The sequence below is a fragment of the Moschus berezovskii genome, chromosome 19 (assembly GCF_049115385.1).
Source record: "Moschus berezovskii isolate FMDL1 chromosome 19, NW_MosBer_1.0, whole genome shotgun sequence".
Classification (NCBI taxonomy): domain Eukaryota; kingdom Metazoa; phylum Chordata; class Mammalia; order Artiodactyla; family Moschidae; genus Moschus; species Moschus berezovskii.
Window position 1 is genome coordinate 18665225 of NC_142478.1, and position 21298 is coordinate 18686522.

The 21298-nt window shown below is 40.6% G+C and overlaps 1 protein-coding gene across 5 annotated transcripts in view; it reads left to right on the top strand.

Moving 5' to 3' along the window:
- The window catches only part of INPP4B (inositol polyphosphate-4-phosphatase type II B), an 894316-nt gene that overhangs the window by 584859 nt on the left and 288159 nt on the right, over positions 1-21298 (top strand). For 4 of the 5 annotated variants that reach the window (XM_088828009.1, XM_055404679.2, XM_055404683.2 and 1 more), the window contains one exon: positions 11751-11830. In XM_088828009.1, the coding sequence (XP_088684135.1) occupies positions 11751-11830 (80 nt within the window). Of the gene's footprint in view, positions 1-11357; positions 11420-11750; positions 11831-21298 lie in introns of those variants that run through there. The other variant, XM_055404684.2, reaches the window with a different exon arrangement.

The window sequence follows — 21298 nt, forward strand, 5'->3', positions numbered from 1 at the left end:
ATGAACATCCAGGATTGATCTCCTCTAGAATGGACTGGTTGGATCTCCTTGCAGTATAAGGGACTCTCAAGAGTCTTCTCCAACACCACAGTTCAAAAGCATCGATTCTTCGGCGATCAGCCTTCTTCACAGTCCAACTCTCACATCCATACATGACCACGGGAAAAACCATTGCCTTGACTAGACGGACCTTGGTTGGCAAAGTAATGTCTCTGCTTTTTAATATACTATCAAGGTTGGTCATAACTTTCCTTCCAAGGAGCAAGCGTCTTTTAATTTCATGGCTGCAATCAGCATCTGCAGTGATTTTGGAGCCCAAAAAAACGAAGTCTGACACTGTTTCCACTGTTTTTCCATCTATTTCCCATGAAGTGACGGGACCAGATGCCATGATCTTTGTTTTCTGAATGTTGAGCTTCAAGCCAACCTTTTCACTCTCCTCTTTCACTTTCATCAAGAGGCTTTTGAGTTCCTCTTCACTTTCTGCCATAAGGGTAGTGTCATCTGCATATCTGAGGTTATTGATATTTCTCCCGGCAATCTTGATTCCAGCTTGTGCTTCTTCCAGCCCAGCGTTCCTCATGATGTACTCTGCATATAAGTTAAATAAGCAAGGTGACAATATACAACCTTGACGTACACCTTTTCCTATTTGGAACCAGTCTGTTGTTCCATGTCCAGTTCTAACAGTTGCTTCCTGACCTGCATACAGGTTTCTCAAGAGGCAGGTCAGGTGGTCTGGGATTCCCATCTCTTTCAGAATGTTCCACAGTTTATTGTGATCCACACAGTCAAAGGCTTTGGCATAGTCAATGAAGCAGAAATAGATGTTTTTCTGAAACTCTCTTGCTTTCTCCATGATCCAGCGGATGTTGGCAATTTGATCTCTGGTGCCTCTGCCTTTTCTAAAACCTGCTTGAACATCTGGGAGTTCACGGTTTATATACTGCTGAAGCCTGGCTTGGAGAATTTTGAGCATGACTTTACTAGCGTGTGAGATGAGTGCAATTGTGCGGTAGTTTGAGCATTCTTTGGCATTGCCTTTCTTTGGGATTGGAATGAAGACTGACCTCTTCCAGTCCTGTGGCCACTGCTGAGTTTTCCAAATCTGCTGGCATATTGAGTGCAGCACTTTCACAGCATCATCTTTCAAGACTTGAAATAGCTCAACTGGAATTCCATCACCTCCACTAGCTTTGTTCGTAGTGATGCTTTCTAAGGCCCACTTGACTTCACATTCCAAGATGTCTGGCTCTAGGTCAGTGATCACGTTATCGTGACTATCTTGGTCGTGAAGATCTTTTTTGTACAGTTCTTCTGTGTATTCCTGCCACCTCTTTTTAATATCTTCTGCTTCTGTTAGGTCCATACCATTTCTGTCCTTTATCGAGCCCATCTTTGCATGAAATGTTCCCTTGGAATCTCTAATTTTCTTGAAGAGCTCTCTTGTTTTTCCTATTCTGTTGTTTGCCTCTATTTCTTTGCATTGATCACTGAGGAAGGCTTTCTTATCTCTCCTTGCTATTCTTTGGAACTCTGCATTTAGATGCTTGTATCTTTCCTTTTCTCCTTTGCTTTTCGCCTCTCTTCTTTTCACAGCTATTTGTAAGGCCTCCTCAGACAGCCATTTCGCTCTTTTGCATTTCTTTTCCATGGGGATGGTCTTGGTCCCTGTCTCCTGTACAATGTCACGAACCTCCGTCCAGAGTTCATCAGGCACTCTATCAATCAGATCTAGTCCCTTAAATCTATTTCTCACTTCCACTGTATAATCATAAGGGATTTGATTGAGGTCATATCTGAATGGTCTAGTGGTTTTCCCTACTTTCTTCAATTTAAGTCTGAACTTCGCAATAAGGAGTTCGTGATCTGAGCCACAGTCAGCTCCTGGTCTTGTTTTCGCTAACTGTATACAGCTTCTCCATCTTTGGCTGCAAAGAATATAATCAATCTGATTTCGGTGTTGACCATCTGGTGATGTCCATGTGTAGAGTCTTCTCTTGTGTTGTTGGAAGAGGGTGTTTGCTATGACCAGTGCGTTCTCTTGACAAAACTCTATTAGCCTTTGCCCTGCTTCATTCCGTGCTCCAAGGCCAAATTTGCCTGTTACTCCAGATGTTTCTTGACTTCCTACTTTTGCATTCCAGTCCCCTATAATGAAAACGACATCTTTTTTGGGTGTTAGTTCTAAAAGGTCTTGTAGGTCTTCATAGAACCGATTAACTTTGGCTTCTTCAGCACTACTCGTTGGGGCATAGGCCTGGATTACAGTAATATTGAATGGTTTGCCTTGGAAACGAACAGAAATCATCCTGTCATTTTTAAGATTGCATCCAAGTACTGCATTTCGGACTCTTTTGTTGACCATGATGGCTACTCCATTTCTTCTAAGGGATTCCTGCCCACAATAGTAGATATAATGGTCGTCTGAGTTAAATTCACCCATTCCAGTCCATTTTAATTCACTGATTCCTAGAATGTCAACGTTCACTCTTGCCATCTCCTGTTGGACCACTTCCAATTTGCCTTGATTCATGGACCTAACATTCCAGGTTCCTATGCAATACTGCTCTTTACAGCACCGGACCTTGCTTCTATCACTGGTCACATCCACAACTGGGTACTGGTTTTGCTTTTGCTCCATCCCTTTATTCCTTCTATAGTTATTTCTCCACTGAGCTCCAGTAGCATACTGGGCACCTACTGACCTGGGGAATTCCTCATTCAGTATCCTATCATTTTGCCCTTTGTTACTGTTCATGGGGTTCTCAAGGCAAGTATACTGAAGTGGTTTGCCATTCCCTTCTCCAGTGGACCACATTCGGCTGTGGTCCATGTGATCAGACTGGCTAGTTTCCTGTGATTATGATTTCAGTCTGTCCGCCCTCTGGTGCCCCCTAGCAATACCTACCGTCTTATTTGGGTTTCTCTTACCTTGGTCGTGGAAAATCTCTTCACAGCCGCTCCAGCAAAGTGCAGCCGCTGTACCTTACCTTGGACGAGGGGTATCTCCTCGAGGCCGCCCCTCCTGACCTTGAACGCGGAGTAGCTCCTCTCGGCCCTCCTGCGCCCGCGCAGCCACCGCCTGTTGGACGTGGGGTAGCTCCTCTCGGCCGCCGGCCCTGGCCTCAGGCATGGGGTAGCTCCTCTCGGCCGCACCTCTTTGCGTGGTTCGTTGCGCCAGGGCCGGCGTCTCTCGCGTCGCGTCTGCGCCGCCGGGGCCGGCGTCTCTCGCGTCGCGTCTGCGCCGCCGGGGCCGGCGTCTCTCGCGTCGCGTCTGCGCCGCCGGGGCCGGCGTCTCTCGCGTCGCGTCTGCGCCGCCGGGGCCGGCGTCTCTCGCGTCGCGTCTGCGCCGCCGGGGCCGGCGTCTCTCGCGTCGCGTCTGCGCCGCCGGGGCCGGCGTCTCTCGCGTCGCGTCTGCGCCGCCGGGGCCGGCGTCTCTCGCGTCGCGTCTGCGCCGCCGGGGCCGGCGTCTCTCGCGTCGCGTCTGCGCCGCCGGGGCCGGCGTCTCTCGCGTCGCGTCTGCGCCGCCGGGGCCGGCGTCTCTCGCGTCGCGTCTGCGCCGCCGGGGCCGGCGTCTCTCGCGTCGCGTCTGCGCCGCCGGGGCCGGCGTCTCTCGCGTCGCGTCTGCGCCATCTAGTACACATCAGATATCAGTGAAATGGCAGTTATATTGCTGAACTATATCTCAAGCATGATAAGCATGAACCTAAAGAAAAATAAGTCAGCATGCCTTGGGGGCTTCCTTGGTAGCTTAGATGGTAAAGAATCTGCTTGCAATTCAGGAGACTCAGGTTCAATTCCTGCATCAAGAAGATTCCTTGGAGGAGGGAATTACAAGCCACTCCTCCAGTACTGTTGCCTAGAAAATCCCATGGATGGAGGAGCCTGGTAGGTTGCAGTCCGTGGGGTCGCTAAGGGTCGGACATGACTGAGCGACTTCACTTTCACTTTTCACTTTCACACATTGGAGAAGGAAATGGCAACCCGCTGCAGTGTTCTTGCCTGGAGAATCCCAGGGACGGGGGAGCCTGGTGGGCTTCCGTCTATGGGGTCACACAGAGTCGGACACGACTGAAGTGACTCAGCAGCAGCAGCAGCAGCAGCCAGTATTATTGCCTGGAGAATTCCATGGTCAGAGGAGCCTGGTGGGCTACAGTCCATGGGGTTGCAAAGAGTCAGACATGGCTGAGCAGCTAACACTTTAAAGCACCTTGATAGTATATTAAAAAGCAGAGACATTACTTTGCCAACCAAGGTCCGTCTAGTCAAGGCAATGGTTTTTCCCGTGGTCATGTATGGATGTGAGAGTTGGACTGTGAAGAAAGCTGATCGCCGAAGAATCGATGCTTTTGAACTGTGGTGTTGGAGAAGACTCTTGAGAGTCCCTTATACTGCAAGGAGATCCAACCAGTCCATTCTAAAGGAGATCAATCCTGGATGTTCATTGGAGGGACTGATGCTAAAGCTGAAACTCCAATACTTTGGCCACCTCATGCGACGAGTTGACTCACTGGAAAAGACTCTGATGTTGGGAAAGGTTGGGGGCGGGAGGAGAAGGGGACGGCAGAGAATGAGATGGCTGGATGGCATCACCGACTCTGTGGACATGAGTTTGAGTGTACTCCGGGAGTTGGTGATGGACAGGGAGGCCTGGCGTGCTGTGATTCATGGGGTCGCGGAGAGTCGGACACGACTGAGCGACTGAACTGAACTGAACTGGCTTTCTAACATTCTCAAAATACATGGTATTCTGATAGGGAAGAATTGCCATGCCTTGAGAAGCTTTGAAGGACCACTGGTTAATATACATCTCATCACTCCTCAGAACATTTTTTGGATACTGAGAAAATTCTTGAGGGTTTAAGTTCTTGGTCAATGTGTCAAGCACTCTAGCCACTAAGTACTCCTATTTTAAAAATGAGCTAAACATTTTATTATAAGTCTTTCAAATATGTTCCACATGTTTCTTTGCATTCTTCAGCAGCATCTATTAGATGCACCCACACCTTTGTTGATGACTTAGTCAAGCGGATACCAATTTGTGCTGTGAAAACTGTTCAGGTATATTCATAATAAAGATGTAATTTTATAATATATATGACTTCACCCTAAAGTGCTTTTTAATGTTTTTTTATAGACTCTTCATCACATTGTAATAGATTTCCTCTTTTTTTTCTTTCTGATGTATTTTTTCAGCCCAAATATTTCATGTATGCTGTGTCCCTCCCTGTGGGGTGGGAGACTGTGCAACAGTGTCTGTTAGGGTTGAGAGTGAAGAAAAAATACTTGTACAAAGGTACGAAAAAAGCCCTGTCCTATAAGTTATTTGTAGGAGATGTTATATATCAGCCTCACGATATCAACTTCCAAGTTTTCAAAGACCTTTTACAAGTTACACCACAGTTACTCTATATAGTTTTATGAGAATAGGACCGAGTATAATGGACATATCCATTTAACCTCAAAACCAGCACTGTCTAATAGAAATACAATGTGTGCTACGTATAAAATTTAAAATTTTCTAGTAGCCCAAACTTTTAAAAGTGTAAAAAGATACAGGTGAAATTAATTATAATATTTTATTTAACCCCATCTATCCAAAAATATTAGCATTTCAAAATGTGATCAATGTAAAAATCATTAATGATATATGTCACACTCTTTTCATATGGCATCTTATAACTCTGATGTGTATTTACATGTAGAACACATCTCAATTCACAATAGCCACAAACTAGTGCCCAAGCTGGATAATGCAGCTCTGGACAGCACTTGAAAAAATTTGGGAGGTTCATGCAAGTTGAAGTATAAAGAAAACCTATCACTTGGCATAAAGGCTTTGTGAGATGAACATAGGTGTTGGAGGTATGCATATAGGGGCAGTACTTCCACCGGGTTCTGGTGTAGTACCAGGGCACCAGACTGCTGAGGACCTGCTTCAGGGAAGTATGCAACCGTGCTGAGCACCTTGGATGTCTGTGACTCGAAGAGTTCTTGCTGGGACTGGTGGGATGGACTGTTTATCTGTAAACTCCCCATAGAGCAGGGCTAGGGATTGACACATATGTCTTGCTTTCTTCACCCTGCTTGATATCACTCTCCAGCCAGGTGGATGATTGAAATCGTGCATCTAGCAACATAATAATCATCTACTTTGGGTGCTTGCATCAGAATGATAATTGTAAGTGTTGCATCATCATGAGCAGGCAAGAAAGGTCAGAGCCACACAGAGTGGGGGCAGGGAGCCTGTCAGAAGGAAAGGGGATTGCCACTTGTCCTGGAAATGAGGCCCGCAGCATGAGGCAGGGTGAAAGAATTCTGGACTGAGGAGTAAGAAACCTGGATTCTAACTTGGCCTCTGCATATTAACTAGTTTTGTGATGGGGTGTGAGCCAGTTAACTCCTATGGGTCCCTGATTTTTTTCTACAGGCGGGCCATGTCTCCACAAGTATTAACTTTCTTTGATTTCATCCAGACATTTCTTGGGCTCTGATAAACATTCCACATGATCTAATAAAAATTTGAGTTAGAAGAAATCATAGCTATCGTGTACTCAGCACTATGAACTGCAAGGGACCACATAATATTCATCTCTCTCTTTCACTAGGGTGTTGTTCAGTTGCTAAGTTGTATCCACCTCTTTGCAACCCCATGGACTGCTGCATGCCAGGCTTCTCTGTCCTTCACTCTCTCCTGGAGTTTGCTGGAACTCATGTCCATTGAGTCATAATGCCATCCAGCCATCTCATCCTCTGTCGATCCCTTCTCCTCCTGCTCTCAGTCTTTCCAAGCATCAGGGTCTCTTCCAGTGAGTCAGCTCTTCACATCAGGTGGCCAAAGTATTGGAGCTTCAACTGCAGCATCAGTCCTTCCAATGAATATTTAGGGTTGATTTCCTTTAGGATTAACTGGTTGATCTCCTTGCAGTCCAAGTGACTCTCAAGGGTCTTTTCTAGCACCATAATTTGAAAGCATCAGTTCTTCAGTACTCAGCCTTCTTTATGGTCCAACTCTCACATCTATACACGACTACTAGAAAAACCGTAGCTTTGACTACAGACCTTTGTCGGTAAAGTGGTGATTCTGCTTTTTAACACACTGTCTAGGTTTGTCATGGCTTTTCTTTCATGGAGCAAGTGTCTTTTAATTGGCTGCAGTCACCGTCTGCAGTAATTTTGGAGCCCAAGAAAATAAAATCTGCCACTCTTTCGATTCTTTCCCTATTTATTTGCCATGAAGTGATGGGACCAGATGCCATGATCTTAGTTTTTTGAATGTTGAGTTTTAAGCTCGCTTTTTCACTGTCTTCTTTAACCTTCATCAAGAAGTTCTATAGTTCCTCTTCACTTTCTCCCATTTGGCAGAAACACTTATTTTTCACTAGAGTTTATTTCAAGTTATGTTTTGCCTGAATCTGACTTTTATTTTTAAACATGTGTTTTCCTTTTTTATAACTGGAATTTCTCTCAGACGTTTTTTAATACTCTGCCTTTTCCAAAAATACTTAAAGTGGACTTATGTTTAAGTCATCTGACTTCTGGGCATATTTTCCTTAAGCACTATATAATCTAATATTTATGAAATGGTTTCTATTTTCCCAGTAATGTACTAAGTGCTTTGCCTAGATTACTTTAATTCTTATAACAGTAACTATGAAAAAGAACTATTATCATATGCAACTGTTTCATACAGAAACTAAGGCCTAATGTGGTGGAATAAATTGTACAATTCCTAGGTTTGTGAGAGAGAAGACAGACCTACAGAGCTCTTCAATGCCTGTCAGTGGACAACTAGCCTGGGGGCTTGGAGAAATGATTTATTTGCCCAGATTTTAATTTTTGGATATAATCCTGAATTTAGAATAGCACTTCAGACCTCCAATTCTAGTGTCACTATTATTTTTTTAAAATTTTCCCCCTAATATTGGAGCTTCTACTTTAAAACCTTTAGGCTGAGAATTTTAGAAACAACATTGAAGGAGAAATAAAAATGTTCCCTAAATTACACGTGGAATATAGGAAAGGTTGGGGGTGGGAGGAGAAGGGGACGACCAAGAATGAGATGGCTGGATGGCATCACTGACTCTGTGGACATGAGTTTGAGTGAACTCCGGGAGTTGGTGATGGACAGGGAGGCCTGGCGTGCTGTGATTCATGGGGTCACGGAGAGTCAGACACGACTGAGTGACTGAACTGAACTGAACTGAACTGAAAATAATTTTATTAAATTATATGATTATGATTAAAATGGCGTAAGATAAACTAACTCTGTTCAGTTTTTCTTTTGCATTAGCACTGTATGCTATTTCCCCTCCATGGGAATTCAAGTTTCAGAAATAGAAAAGACTACTTTCTCCAATTATTCTTTTACCAAGAGTCCAGCGAATATTCATGTAAATGAATGATATGTTTTCCACCTTCTGAGGTGTGTAAGGTCATAATCTTATTAATATTTTTATTGAAGTGAAGCAAACACATAAAAACCTGCTAGAAAGTAAATGTATGGGCAAGTCCCTTGTTCAGTGTTGCAATGTGAAATTATGCACTGTCTGTAAATTGGGGGATTTTATTAATGCCTTTTATTTTAATTTTTATTTTTAATTGAAGGAGAATCACTTTACGATGTTGTGTTGGCTTCTGCCATACGGAAACATGAATCAGTCATAAGTATACATGCATCCCTTCACCGTGAGCTTCCTTCTCACTGTCCTGCATCCCACCCCTCAAGGTAGTCACAGTGCATTTTCTGCGACATGAAGTCCTAATGTATAGTTATTTTTAGAATAAAATTAAAACATTTTAGAATATATAACACTTCTTCTGGTTTGACATGGTTTCATAATACCATTGGGCTTCCCAGGTGGCTCATTGGTAAAGAATTCGCCTGTCAAGGCAGGAGACGCGGATTTGACCCCTGGGTTGGGAAGATTCCCCGAAGGAAATGGCAACTCCACTCCAGTATTCTTGCCTGGGAAATTCCATGGACAGAGGAACCTGGTAGGCTGCAAAGAGTTGGACATGACTTACCGACTGAGCACGCATAATGCCTAAGGTGATTTGTAATGGCTTGTATGATTTCTGTAAGCTCTCTCTCAAAGGATAATATCCTTTGATGTTAATCATGGCACTGCCAGTTGTGATGGAAAGGACTGACTGGCGAGCATCCTTTTTTGGCACACTGCAAGCTCTCACAGTGCAGCAATGGGTGTAGCATACAATCCCTATGTTCTGAACGATGGACTGAGAAGATGCATGAGCTAGGGGCCTGCTTCCTCAGTAGCTCCGGGTCTGTGGGCAGGAGAGACATCAGTGACTTGTGGTCACAGACTACTTGCAGCTGTGTCTCTTCGTGTGTCTGTGGAGCATTTCTGAAAATAGCCCCTCCACCTGTTCCTTCCTACATTCCCGTCTGGGACATCTGCCACATTTTTGCTGAAAAGACCACAATAACATGCATGGCATGTGCAGTTTGTTTTCTTAATTCTAAAATCATCTATACCTTCAAAATCTCAAAAGGCAAAGGGAGGAAATAACTTGAATTTTGGGGACACTGCCATTTCCACTGAGTTAAGCATTTTCTTCAAGTGAGGATAATGAGTGAGGGGTGGAATTTAAATTAAAACCCCTAACTACCAGTGAACAAGTAAGTGAGACATGTCTTCAAAGTACTTAAATGCTAAAGTGAAATTCACTAACGTAGTGCACAATCTGCAAACTAAAAAAATTGTTTTGATTTCCCACAGTTCAGTGAACTGTGTGCTCAGTTGCCCAGTTACGTCCGACTCTTTGTGGCCACATGGACTGTAAGTCCACCAGGCTCCTCTGTCCATGGGATTTTTCCCGGCAAGAACACTGGAGTGGGTTGCCATTTCCTTCTCCAGGGTGTCTTCCCAACTCAGGGATAGAACCTGTATCTCTCGCATCTCCTGCGTTGGTCGGCAGATTCTTTACCACTGAATAGTTTGTAAATACCTGCAGGAGGATTTCTTCTATGTATCACAGAATAACTTACTTGAAAGGTAGTGTGGATGCCATCCGTTCATTCATCTGTCGTCACTCACTATCGCACACCTAATGTTAAGCAGTGTTTGATCAGAAAGCAAAACTCATCAGGGAACTTCAAATCTCAATTTTTGTTTTGAGGGAAGGGCAAAACAGGCAATTAAATACATAATATTTAAGTGACAATAGAAACAATACATCAGGATAAGGGATGGAGACTAGCAGCGTTGGGGAGGGAGCCCTTTTACACAGAGACAGCCTAGTAGGCCTCTGCTGAGGTGGTGTAAATGCTTTTGTTCAGCTGGGAATCTCCTCTACCAGCTTGGCCCCTTACTGAAAAGTCACCCTAAATTTCCTGAAGCTTTGTTCATACAGCTCATGGACTTCTTTTCTGCCTTGATTCACCCTCATCGCTCATGTCATCAGAGCTTGCTTCCACAAATCTTCTGTTCTCACATAACATTCTTCATCTGATAATTTAGTCTTCTGTGATTCTGGATTTGGGACTTGTCTAAACCACGTCTTTCAGTTTCATGTGAATCGATTGGGCTTATCATCACTAACACACCAATATCTCCAACTTGACAACCAAGTTGTATCTCAAATTTTTGCCTTTATGACTTTTGAACCAGTTCTTGTAAGTTAAAGCTTTGAAAAGAGAAGAAAAATTTTGACCTGAAGCTTTTCTTCCCCATGGCCAGCGATCCCTTTGTGTAGGTGCAGCCTTTTATGTATGGAATAATTGCACACTTCCCTCTGAAAGGACCCAGTTGACTTAAACCTGGCATCTCATTTTAGGGCAGGCTGGCAACAGACTTATGAAGAGAGAATGTTCTGGAAGATGTAGTGTGGACTTCTTGTAAAGTACTGCATTGTGTTAGGCAGCAGTGGTATGGGTAATCATATGGGTTTGCTATTTTTATGTTTACATCTTGACCTTGAAAGGAGAATGAAAAATCCTATTTATGGTATACCGTAATATTCTGACTTTTAAATCACACGCAGCTAGGAATATTAAAAAGAGATGAAAGGTTTTTATCCTGGAAAAGAAAAACCAATTTAGCATTTTATTCTTCATATTATGAGTCAGAGAAAGTAGAAGGTAGATATATTCATAGATAGCCAATACCTGGTATGATAGATTTAAAAAACAATTTTAGAAAATGTAACTAAATAAGTACCCTTCTTTTTTGCATGTTGGAATGAAATTGTCCCATGACAGTGTAGAAATAACAAAGGAAACAAATACTTTTAAACATTGCTGTGATGGGGGAGAAATATAGCATTTCTATTTATAGCTTGTACAGAGTCCCACATAAAAATAGCTTCAACTAACAGATTTGCTCATATCTGGAATACAAAGTTAGTACTGCCCATGCCTTGAGGAATTCTAATAAGAACAAGCACGGCATTGGTAAACATTGAATGTTTGTCATCTTTTCTTTTATACGAGTTTTCTTATGTGGAGTTTGTTTGTGGAAAAGTCCTGGCTTCTCTGTTGGCTCTTTTGTTATTTTCCAGGCTCTTCATCTCTGTTTTTAGTGAGAAGGATGAATTCACACCCCTTCAATCTCACCCCGTGAAGTAGATTTATGTTATTGACAGATGTACTTTAGTCAGTGGAATATTTGTCGGGCTGATAGAGTTAACATTTCATTCTTCTAAAAACTAATTTTGTGTGATTGTCGTGATACAAAATATTAAGGATCTCAAAAGTTAATAGAAACATTCTTTCTTATTTGCAGCGAAGTTTCCTGGGCTATGCCAGTTTTAAAGTCGGGGAGCTACTGAAATCCAAGGAGCAAGTGCTGGCTCTGAGCCTGAGGTAGGTCTCAATGCTGTTAAAGTTAACAGTCCATCATATTTATGGAATGCTGGTTGGGTTTGAGAAGTTGCAGTTCTTACAGATGTTTAGGTGTCAGCTCTCAAATGGCTTATGTTCTCTACTGCAGTGAGTTACCAGGAAACAGCAATTATTCAAGTTTACATTCAGGTTTGTGTTTCACACTGTCAAAGGTTATCAGTTCTTATAGGGGGAAAAATGATATTATTAACAAACTAGTGGTGGCTGGAGGGGAAGGGGTGGTGGGGGGGATGAAAGAATTGAAGAAGATTAAGCAGTACAAACTACCAGTTATATACTATATAAGCCATATTCTTTACCAGCTAAGCCACAAGGGAAGCCCATATAAGCCATAGGGGTATAATATTACAGTATGTGGAGACAGTCAGTATTATAATAGCTTTGTATGGTGCTTAATCTATAAAAATATGAAATCACTATGTTGTACCCTTGAAGCCAATATAATATTGTAAGCAGACCTTCTTCAGTATAAGATTAAAAAATAGAGTGATGAAACTTTAAATGAAACTTCAAAAAATGATGAAACGTCAAAAAAATAAGGGGAGGAAACTCTTTGAAAGTAAGAAAGTAAATAGAAATGATGGGCATGTTATTAAATACTATTTCAAAATTATGTTTTAAATCAGGTGGTCTCTTGGTTTGAAATATATTTGTTAGAGGCAACTGGCAGATTTATGATAATAAAGGGTAAGCTGATTATTCTTTTTTGAGCTTATTTTGTTGCTGTACAATTAAATATAAAACGTAAGTTAAAGCAGATTCATATAGAGACACAGAACAGATTTAGATATGATTTGGGGGATGATTACAATGGTGGTTTGGATGGTAAATGGTGACTCAGACGGTAGAAAGCCCAGATGGCAATGCAGGAGACCTGGGTTCCATCCCTGGGTTGGGAAAATCCCTTGGAGGAGGGCATGGCAACCCACTCCAGTATTCTTGCCTGGAGAATCCCCAAGGACAGAGGAGCCTGGAGGGCTACAGTCCATGGGTTGCAGAGTTGGACATGACTGAGTGACTAAGCACAACACGGCACAATTTCAGAAGACGATACAACAACCTTTAGGAAGTTGCACAGTATTTTAATACGGAGAAGAGTATTAAATAATCATTTTTCTTAACTTCCTTATAAGTTAGAAAAAAAATAGTATGCTGTTTTCCAGTTATATAATAACTTTAAAATTATGTATGCTTGGAGAATACTACCTTACAATATTTATACAGTATATATAAAGATAAAAATTATACAGAGCACTGTTTGTAAATCTTGGATGATTTACATAAGGGAACAGGCAATGTGTCTTAAGTGTGTTTGCCCTCTGCCCAGCCCCTGAGGATTCATTATAACCAATTTATTTCAGTGTAGATGCCACGGTTTATGGTGGAATATGTACTGCTGGCTCTCTGCTTTCTGATTTTTCCTGATCCTTATAGATTTGCATTTTGACTTAGATGATTTAAAATAATTTAAAGCAATTCACAGTCTTATGGAAAAATAAGTTTTGGTGGCTCCTACAGAGGCTGGTGTATTCTCTTTGGCTTCTTGTTGGCTGTTATTTTTGTTGTATTTTATTGAGGAAGGCATTTAAAAATCTTTGTAGTTTTGTGATGTTATTCCTGATAGAATTTTGCTGTGGTTATTTTCCATAGGAAGTGTGTAAGTGCCAGCTAAAATATCTATCCATCCTTGTCACTGATATTCTAGACGATATCTATTATCCATCTAGCATGGCAGTTAGATTTGACCTGAGTGCCCCAGATTCATGATATGAGATGTCAGACATTGAGATTGTTGAGAACCACTAGCAGGTCACAGGTTTTCTACGTATGCTACATGACATATTATTACGTATTCCTCTCCTTGCTGAGCACTCCGTAGTGTTGATTGTATCGTAACTGTTGTTAACATCAGCAGCCCACCGCACAATGTTTAGATACTGGCTTTGGGAAGGATATCAGGAGCCAAGAAATCTTTAGTGGAAGGAAAATACCTAAACATACTCTTCTTCTTAGAGGAAGAGTAGGAACAGGTAGATCTAGTTTAAGGTATTGTGAAGTGAAGTCGCTCAGTCATGTCCGACTCTTAGCGACCTCATGGACTGTAGCCTACCAGGTTCCTCCATCCATGGGATTTTCCAGGCAAGAGTACTGGAGTGGGGTGCCATTTACACTTAGGGTAAAAAAAAGTAACATAATTCTAGATTTACAGGAAATCAAGACACTTTTGATTTTAAACTCCTGATTCTTATTTATTTGATTTTGATTGTATAAAAGGAAACCAAATTAAGCAACAAAACACTGCATTTTCTGGAAACAATAAATTTTGATATGGCTAGGTTACTGTTTTTTTATCCCCCCATTTTGCGTTTTGCCAAATTTGTGAATTTCCTTGCCTGTGAACAATACACATTATACACTTACTATAACCTGTAGATTTCTGGTGCTTTGTGTTTTTACGTCTATTGTAATTGGTCTTTTTTCCACTGACTTGGCAACCTCTGAGGTACTGAGTCAGAAGAGTGTTAGATCAGGGATACACACGTGCTTACGTGCTAAGTCGCTTATCATGTTCCACTCTGCGATCCTGTGGACTGTAGCTGGCCAGTCTAGGGGATTCTTCAGGCAAGAATACTGGAGTGGATTGCCATGCCTTCCTCTAGGGGATCTTGCTGATCCAGGGATCGGATCCATGTCTCTTACATCTCCTGCAGTGGCAGGCAGGTTCTTTACCACCAGTGCCACTTGATCAAGGATAAGAAGCACTGTGTTTTTTTTTTTTTGATTATTGGTTTTGTGTTTACTATGCTTTTACACAAATATCTCACTTTTATTCCTTCTATTCTCCAGTCGTTTTTAAAGCAATAGAATTCTCAGATTTCTGTTAAAAAAAAAAAAACTTCACAGAAATAAGGGTATACTTGTTGGCACCATTGTTGGATGGCAAATATCCCTAGAATCTGTCTAGTTTTTTTGTGATCACTGTCCCTTTGGGTTGCTTCATTTCAGATAATTCAGACTAAAGCTCCCAAAGTCATTTCATGGAGTTTAATAGTTTAATGTGGCCACTGTATCCTATGTGGTGTGAACTGGGATTTTTGAGTTTGAGGTGAAATTTTTTTTCCACAGAAAACTTAAAGGGCAAAAAGTGTGTGCCTTATTTATAGACTTAAATCAGATTTCATGAAATATGACAGTGCATTTTTGAAATTGTAGACTAAAACCTGTTTGCTTATATTGGGGAGAATGAACCATTATGTGTTTTATGCTCTAATGAGTATATTAGAGATGTTGTTTCATTGAACCTTATCAAATTAGCCTATGATATTATGATTTTTGTCATTTTATATACTAGGAAACTGAGGTATAGAAAAAGTTAAGTAATTTGCACAAAGTTACAATGCTGTTACATTGCAAAGCCAATGCGTGAAGCCACATATTTCTGTCTGCAAAGCCTGTGCTCTTTTTTTAAAAAAAAAAAAAAAGTTTTTTTGGAATTTTTCTTTCTTTCTTTTTTTTTTTTGATGTGGACTATTTGTTACAATATTGCTTCTGCTGTAATGTTTTGGTTTTTTTGGCCTCCAGACAGGTGGGATCCTAGCTCCCCACCGCTGACTTAACCCACATCCCTTGCATTGGAAGGTGAAGTCTTAACCACTAGATTGCCAGGGAAGCCCAACCTGTGCTCTTGGCGACCCACTTTTTGTCTCCTTTGACAGAAGAGAAAACTGCTCTAGTTAAAACATGTCACACATTACATGACTTAGTAATGGCAGAACAAAGCAAGGACACAGGTCAAGGACCACTTGTTCAAAGTGTCTTCCACATTGATTTCACCACTCATTTTTTAGCAAATGAAGACCTGATGAGTCCCAGTGGCCGTGGAGAACTCAGGAATGTTAGCCATAATGGAGTAAGCGAGAATCAGCCTGCTAAGTTAAGGACAAGTGGAGACTGAGGGCAACCCGGGCAATCTCTTCTCACCCCAGAACCATGACCCTGTACCTGGTTTACTGACCCAGCACTTAACAGTTACTTGCTCTGCTAACCTAACCTGAGTCTCTTGGAATTGTAACAAACCAAAATTTAGAACAATGACTGAACAGCAGAATGGAGAAGCAGATCTTTCTCTGGCACTGGCGCTAGAGGTCAGAGGAAAAATTACATTGCTCATAAAGTGGTCAGACAATCACAAAGGCAGAAAAAGTAGGGGAGGGTAAAAATTCTTTTCTAGGAAATCCTGCTCAGAAGAACTGAGACAGATAAGAAGTACTGGCTTAGCCAAAAAGTTCATTCGGGTTCCCGTAAGTTGTCACCAAAAACCCGAACGAACTTTTTGCCCAACCCAATAATTTGACCTTGTCTGACCTTTGCTGCCCACCTCCATGGAGTTTGGATTTCATTCAGTTCTTGCTCATTGAGCGAGCATTTATCATGAATTTTTCATATGCCAGCTATAGTGATAGGTTCTTTACAGATTTTTAAAAATAGCAACAGAGTTCATATTTTGCAGTTGATACTACTAATAAGAATGATGACAAAAAAATCCCATTATTCATTGAGCATCTGCTAGCATGCGAGGGATGTGTTGGGTGCTTCTCCTACACTTTTTAATGTAGTTTCTGCAGTTTTATCATCCTAGTTTTATAGAAGCTTGTCTGATTCCACAGCTGCTGATGGTAGGATTAGAATTCAGTTGCGTCTGACTCCAGAGCTTCCTCTGCTTTGGTTTTCCTGCCTGATAGGAAACAAATGATCCCATAGAATCTTTACCCTGTTCTCTACTTTATATTCTATCTTCTGGAAAATTTTAGGGACCTCAATTATTTTTTCTTAGTACTTTAATCTTAAAATTCAGTTTTAAGTGCCTGTGACATAGTAGAGGTTCAAACATATTTTGCTGGGATTTTGATTCATGATGATGACTTTCTTATATTTTTATGGATGCTAAATGTGAATCTGGTGCCATTTATTTCCGAGTTGGAGACACCTAAATTAGTGAACATTATGCAACCTAAGTATTAGAGTATATCTGAGACATGTAACTTCCAGAGTAACAGTGAGTGATGGATTGTAATTTGCTTGAAAAGCTGAAAGCCTTACTTGGAATTCACATTTATTTCAGTGTAGGTCACATTGTCTTGTCATGGGATATTTTCAGCTCATTTTAACAACTGTTCTGTTATTCCTTTTGTAATCTTCTACATATAGTCCCCCCAAATTAAGCAAACATTTATGTAATTTTATCATAGTGGATGTGAGAAAATATTCTTGAATACAGAAGTATAAGTGTTTACCCATAAAAAGAGAATTTATATTTCCTTTTCATTTATTACTTCTTCCACATATACAGTAGCACTGTTATGTAACATACAACATAAAACTTCAATGATCCTGCATAGACATATGGTGTTATGTTTTATAATGTACAGATGTAGGGTAGGGGCTATGGAAGAAACAAATAATAAACTTCTACTGTATTTAAATTTTTCCTATTTTATGTAACATTTTTATGTATATATTCATGCAAATACTTCATAGATTATATGGATAGATATGTTTTTATTATTGCAGGACTTTTACTTTCTCACAAACCTTTACTATTTATTTTACATTAGTGTCAAATGCATGTGTTTAGAGGTGGTAAGATACAAATTTTGGAGTCTTTAAAGTTTTTATTTTTTGGCGTTTTGCTTAATTTAGCCTCCTCACACACACACAGCACATACACATATTTCAGTTTTGTTTCTAAAAATGGAACAACAGCAGATAAAAGCCCACATATTTTAAACTGAATCTCCCAAAGGCATGCTCTTAATTTAAGAGCAGGAAGCAATATAAGGAGAGGTTCCTTAGGCTGTAACATAACAGTTTTCCACACAAGCATATGCAGAGTGATTAAAAAAAAAAAAGAGTAATTGTTACTGGCCTCTTGCATGCTGGGAGCCAGGGCCTGTTCTGTAGGCTGTAGGGCAGCGGGTCAGAATCAGTCTGTAACTATGACGCATGAATGCATCTGAACTCCCACAGTAGCCTGAGACCAACCTTGGCCATATATTGACAATAGAGTTTTAACTGATCAATTTATTTTTCGTTTGAGATAAAATTAAACTTTCTTTATGGGTTTCCTACTACTACTCTTTTCTTACATGCAAATAATGCTTACTTTAAGCACCAGATGCAGTCTTTAAAATTGTATGTGTGATGAATACATTCATAACAACATCTTTTCTTATCAGCATTTCCTTGGACTTCAGAGATGATTTATAAGATCACATACCAGCAAGCATCTTAACAGTCACGTGTATTTTGAAAATGTTTTATTCACTTTTAAAAGTAGCTTTTCTAGCTACTAGAAAGTAGAATTACAGTAAAAAATTCTTCTGGTTTCACCACACTAACTTTTATGCATGTCTAAAACATTCTCTATATTAAATAAGGGCAATGGACATTGATTGGTGCCCAAAAAGCCTGCTTTGAGAGGCAATAGCATATCAGTGATTATTTTACTAAAGAGATTATTTACTAAAATTATGAAAGGCTCCGATGGAAAAGTTTGAGGATTAGAATAGCATGAAAAAGTTAACTTAATTGATGTGCTTGCCTCGAATTTTCTAAAAATGCCCATCCTAACCCCTGAAAGCAATGCATAAGAACACTGCATTTTTTTCCTTTGGGAGTGAGCAAGCAAGAAAACATGCACATTAGTATCAAATGCACGCTCATGTTGGATTCAGATGCACCTTTATGTGGAACGCCTCAAATCATCGGAATGTTTTATTCACCATGCTTTTGACATGATTCAGAATGAAGACCTGAAGCTCCTCCAAGAGGCTGACTGAAACCTCATAGATCCTTGTGTGATTTGCTCAGTCGCTTCAGTCATGTCTAACTCTGTGAGACCCCATAGACTGTAGCCTGCCAGGCTCCTCTGTCCATGGGATTCTCCAGGCAAGAATACTGGAGTGGGTTGCCATTTCCTCCTCCAGGAGATCTTCCCAACCCAGGGATCAAACCTGTGTTTCTAGAATCTCCTGCATTGCAGGTGGATTCTTGACTACTAGCGCCACCTGGGAATAGGAAGATATAACTAGCACTATTTGAAATTTATGATGGATTAAGCATTTCAAATGTCTCACCGTATTGAATCTTCTGATAACCTTGCCTGAAAGGTGATATTATTCCTGTTTTACAAGCAAACGGAGTAACAGCAGTATGACTTCTTAAGGTGACACAGCTCGGGCAGCATGGTAATTAGAAGAGGGGTTCTTGATATCAAGGATTTCCTAGAGAGGATATATTTTGTTTAGAATTTTAGAATGAAATGTGTTTAGAGACGAGAAGAGAGGTTGACACCTCAGCTTCTTCTTGGGCCCCTTTAGTGACCTGAGACTCAAACTCAGGAGGTCATACATCTCTCCCATTTTCCAACAGATCATTGTTAGAAAAGTGTTCCTATTTGTCCTAGATTTTATCTTCTTGCTTATTCCTAGCTTTCCTTCATGGTGTTAAGTAGGAGAAGTCTCACAATAGACATATGGTGTTGTGTTTTGTAATATACAGATGTGTGGGAAGGGCTCTGAAAGAAATTAACAGTGAACTTATACATTCCCCCCCCTCCTATTTTATGTAACTTTTTTCAGTGTGCATATTCATGCAAATACCTCTTAGACTGTATGGATAGACATGTTTATACATTTATATTATTTTCAGGCTCTTTTGCTTTCTCACAGATCTTGACTATTCACCATTGTTTTCTCTATGATCACATTGAAAGCAGCTTTTTTTGCCCAGTTGTAAATCTCCTATCCTTTTTTTTTTTTCCTTGTGAAGTAACGTAATATATTAACAGTAGAAAGAGCACCTGACTTTCCCACCAGCCTTGGGTTCCAGTCCCAGCTGTGTCACCAGCTGTGTCACCCCAGGCATGTCGTCTATCCTCTAACATCTGTTAATGGGAGTAGTAACAACCTCCCTCCCGCTGTGACTCTGGGTAATTAATAAAGGCAGTGAAGTTCCACGCATTGCCACGTGTTAGAGAAAAACACTCTATAAAGATTGTTTACCGTTCTTCTTGTATTAAACTTACTAATTCCTTCACCCATAGCGTAACATTTTCTTTAGTTTGCTTATTTAGTTTGTTGAAGGTCTTTCTTAAAATGTGACATCTACAAATCTCTAAATTGGGCAGTGGCAAAGAGATTGATCTGAACATTATCTTATTTTTATTATCTGAAGAATGGGTGCTTCCTTGAAATCCAAATTCTGGCTTTAATTACACTAATTCCAGATTTGGCTTCTTATCAGATACCAGATACCAGCAAGAGATCTAGGGAAAGTATTTGGTTGGTTGAAACAGGCAGCATTCTGATAAGAGTAATGAAAAGTCCAAAAAATTTTGACTTGAAATTTTAGCAATATAGCATTGAAATCAGGGTAGAAATTTGTAAAAGTGACACAGAGTGTCAGTTGCTTTTAGAGCTGACTGATGCATTTTATTGCTGAATCTGTGATAAAATGTCTACAGAAATAAATTCAAGTGATGTTTCTCGGGACTGGAGTGTGAAAAGGACGGGAGACATTGAAAACAGAAGTAGGGCTATTTGCTTCTGAAGCTGACTCTGTTCTTATATGTAACTGTATTAATGCCATTTAGGAACAAGACCACCTAAAATTATCAGAAGGCTGTAACATGAGCCACTTTGCAATCAAGTGACAACATGACATTACTTTATTATAAAATCAGGGAATGCAAAGCATACAAATATTGTGGACTTAGGATAGTAGAGTAGAAAGAGTCTGGGGTTTAGAGACATGCTTGAGCCCCAGTCTGGGCTTTTTTATTGCCTAGCAGCATGACTGAGTACTCTGAGACCCAGTGTTCTTGTCTGTGAAATGGGGATGACAGAGGTGCCATGTGACAGCCTCGGTTCCCGTGAATTACTAACGTGAAACGTTCCTGACATAGTAAGTGCTCAATAAATGTTAGTTGTGGATTTTATTTGTTTTTCTTTTATTGATCAGCTTCTCTGGCCTTAGGGTTTTTGATGTTGTTTGCGTTATTCCCACCCAGACGAGAACTAGATAAATGGTACTCGACCTATCTGAAATAGTACCTGATGCAAAGCAGGTGTTCATCATGCCCGTCACCTATTACTAAAATTATCACCATCATCAGTATTATTATTTCCCTCTTCATCCATGTAGCCTGTCTTTCATTTATAATTTAAATGGCTCTGCAGTGCTATAGTCTGCATTTTTCTTTATGTTCCTAATCCATTTTCATGAGGCCAGAGATATGACCATGGAAACCAATTAGCACTTCCTTAGTTTGCATTATTCAAAAGATGTCGTATTTGTCAGATTGCAAATTAGAGTTTTTAGTCACTGAAGATACAACACGTACTTAGAGTACACTTCAATAGCTCCTCA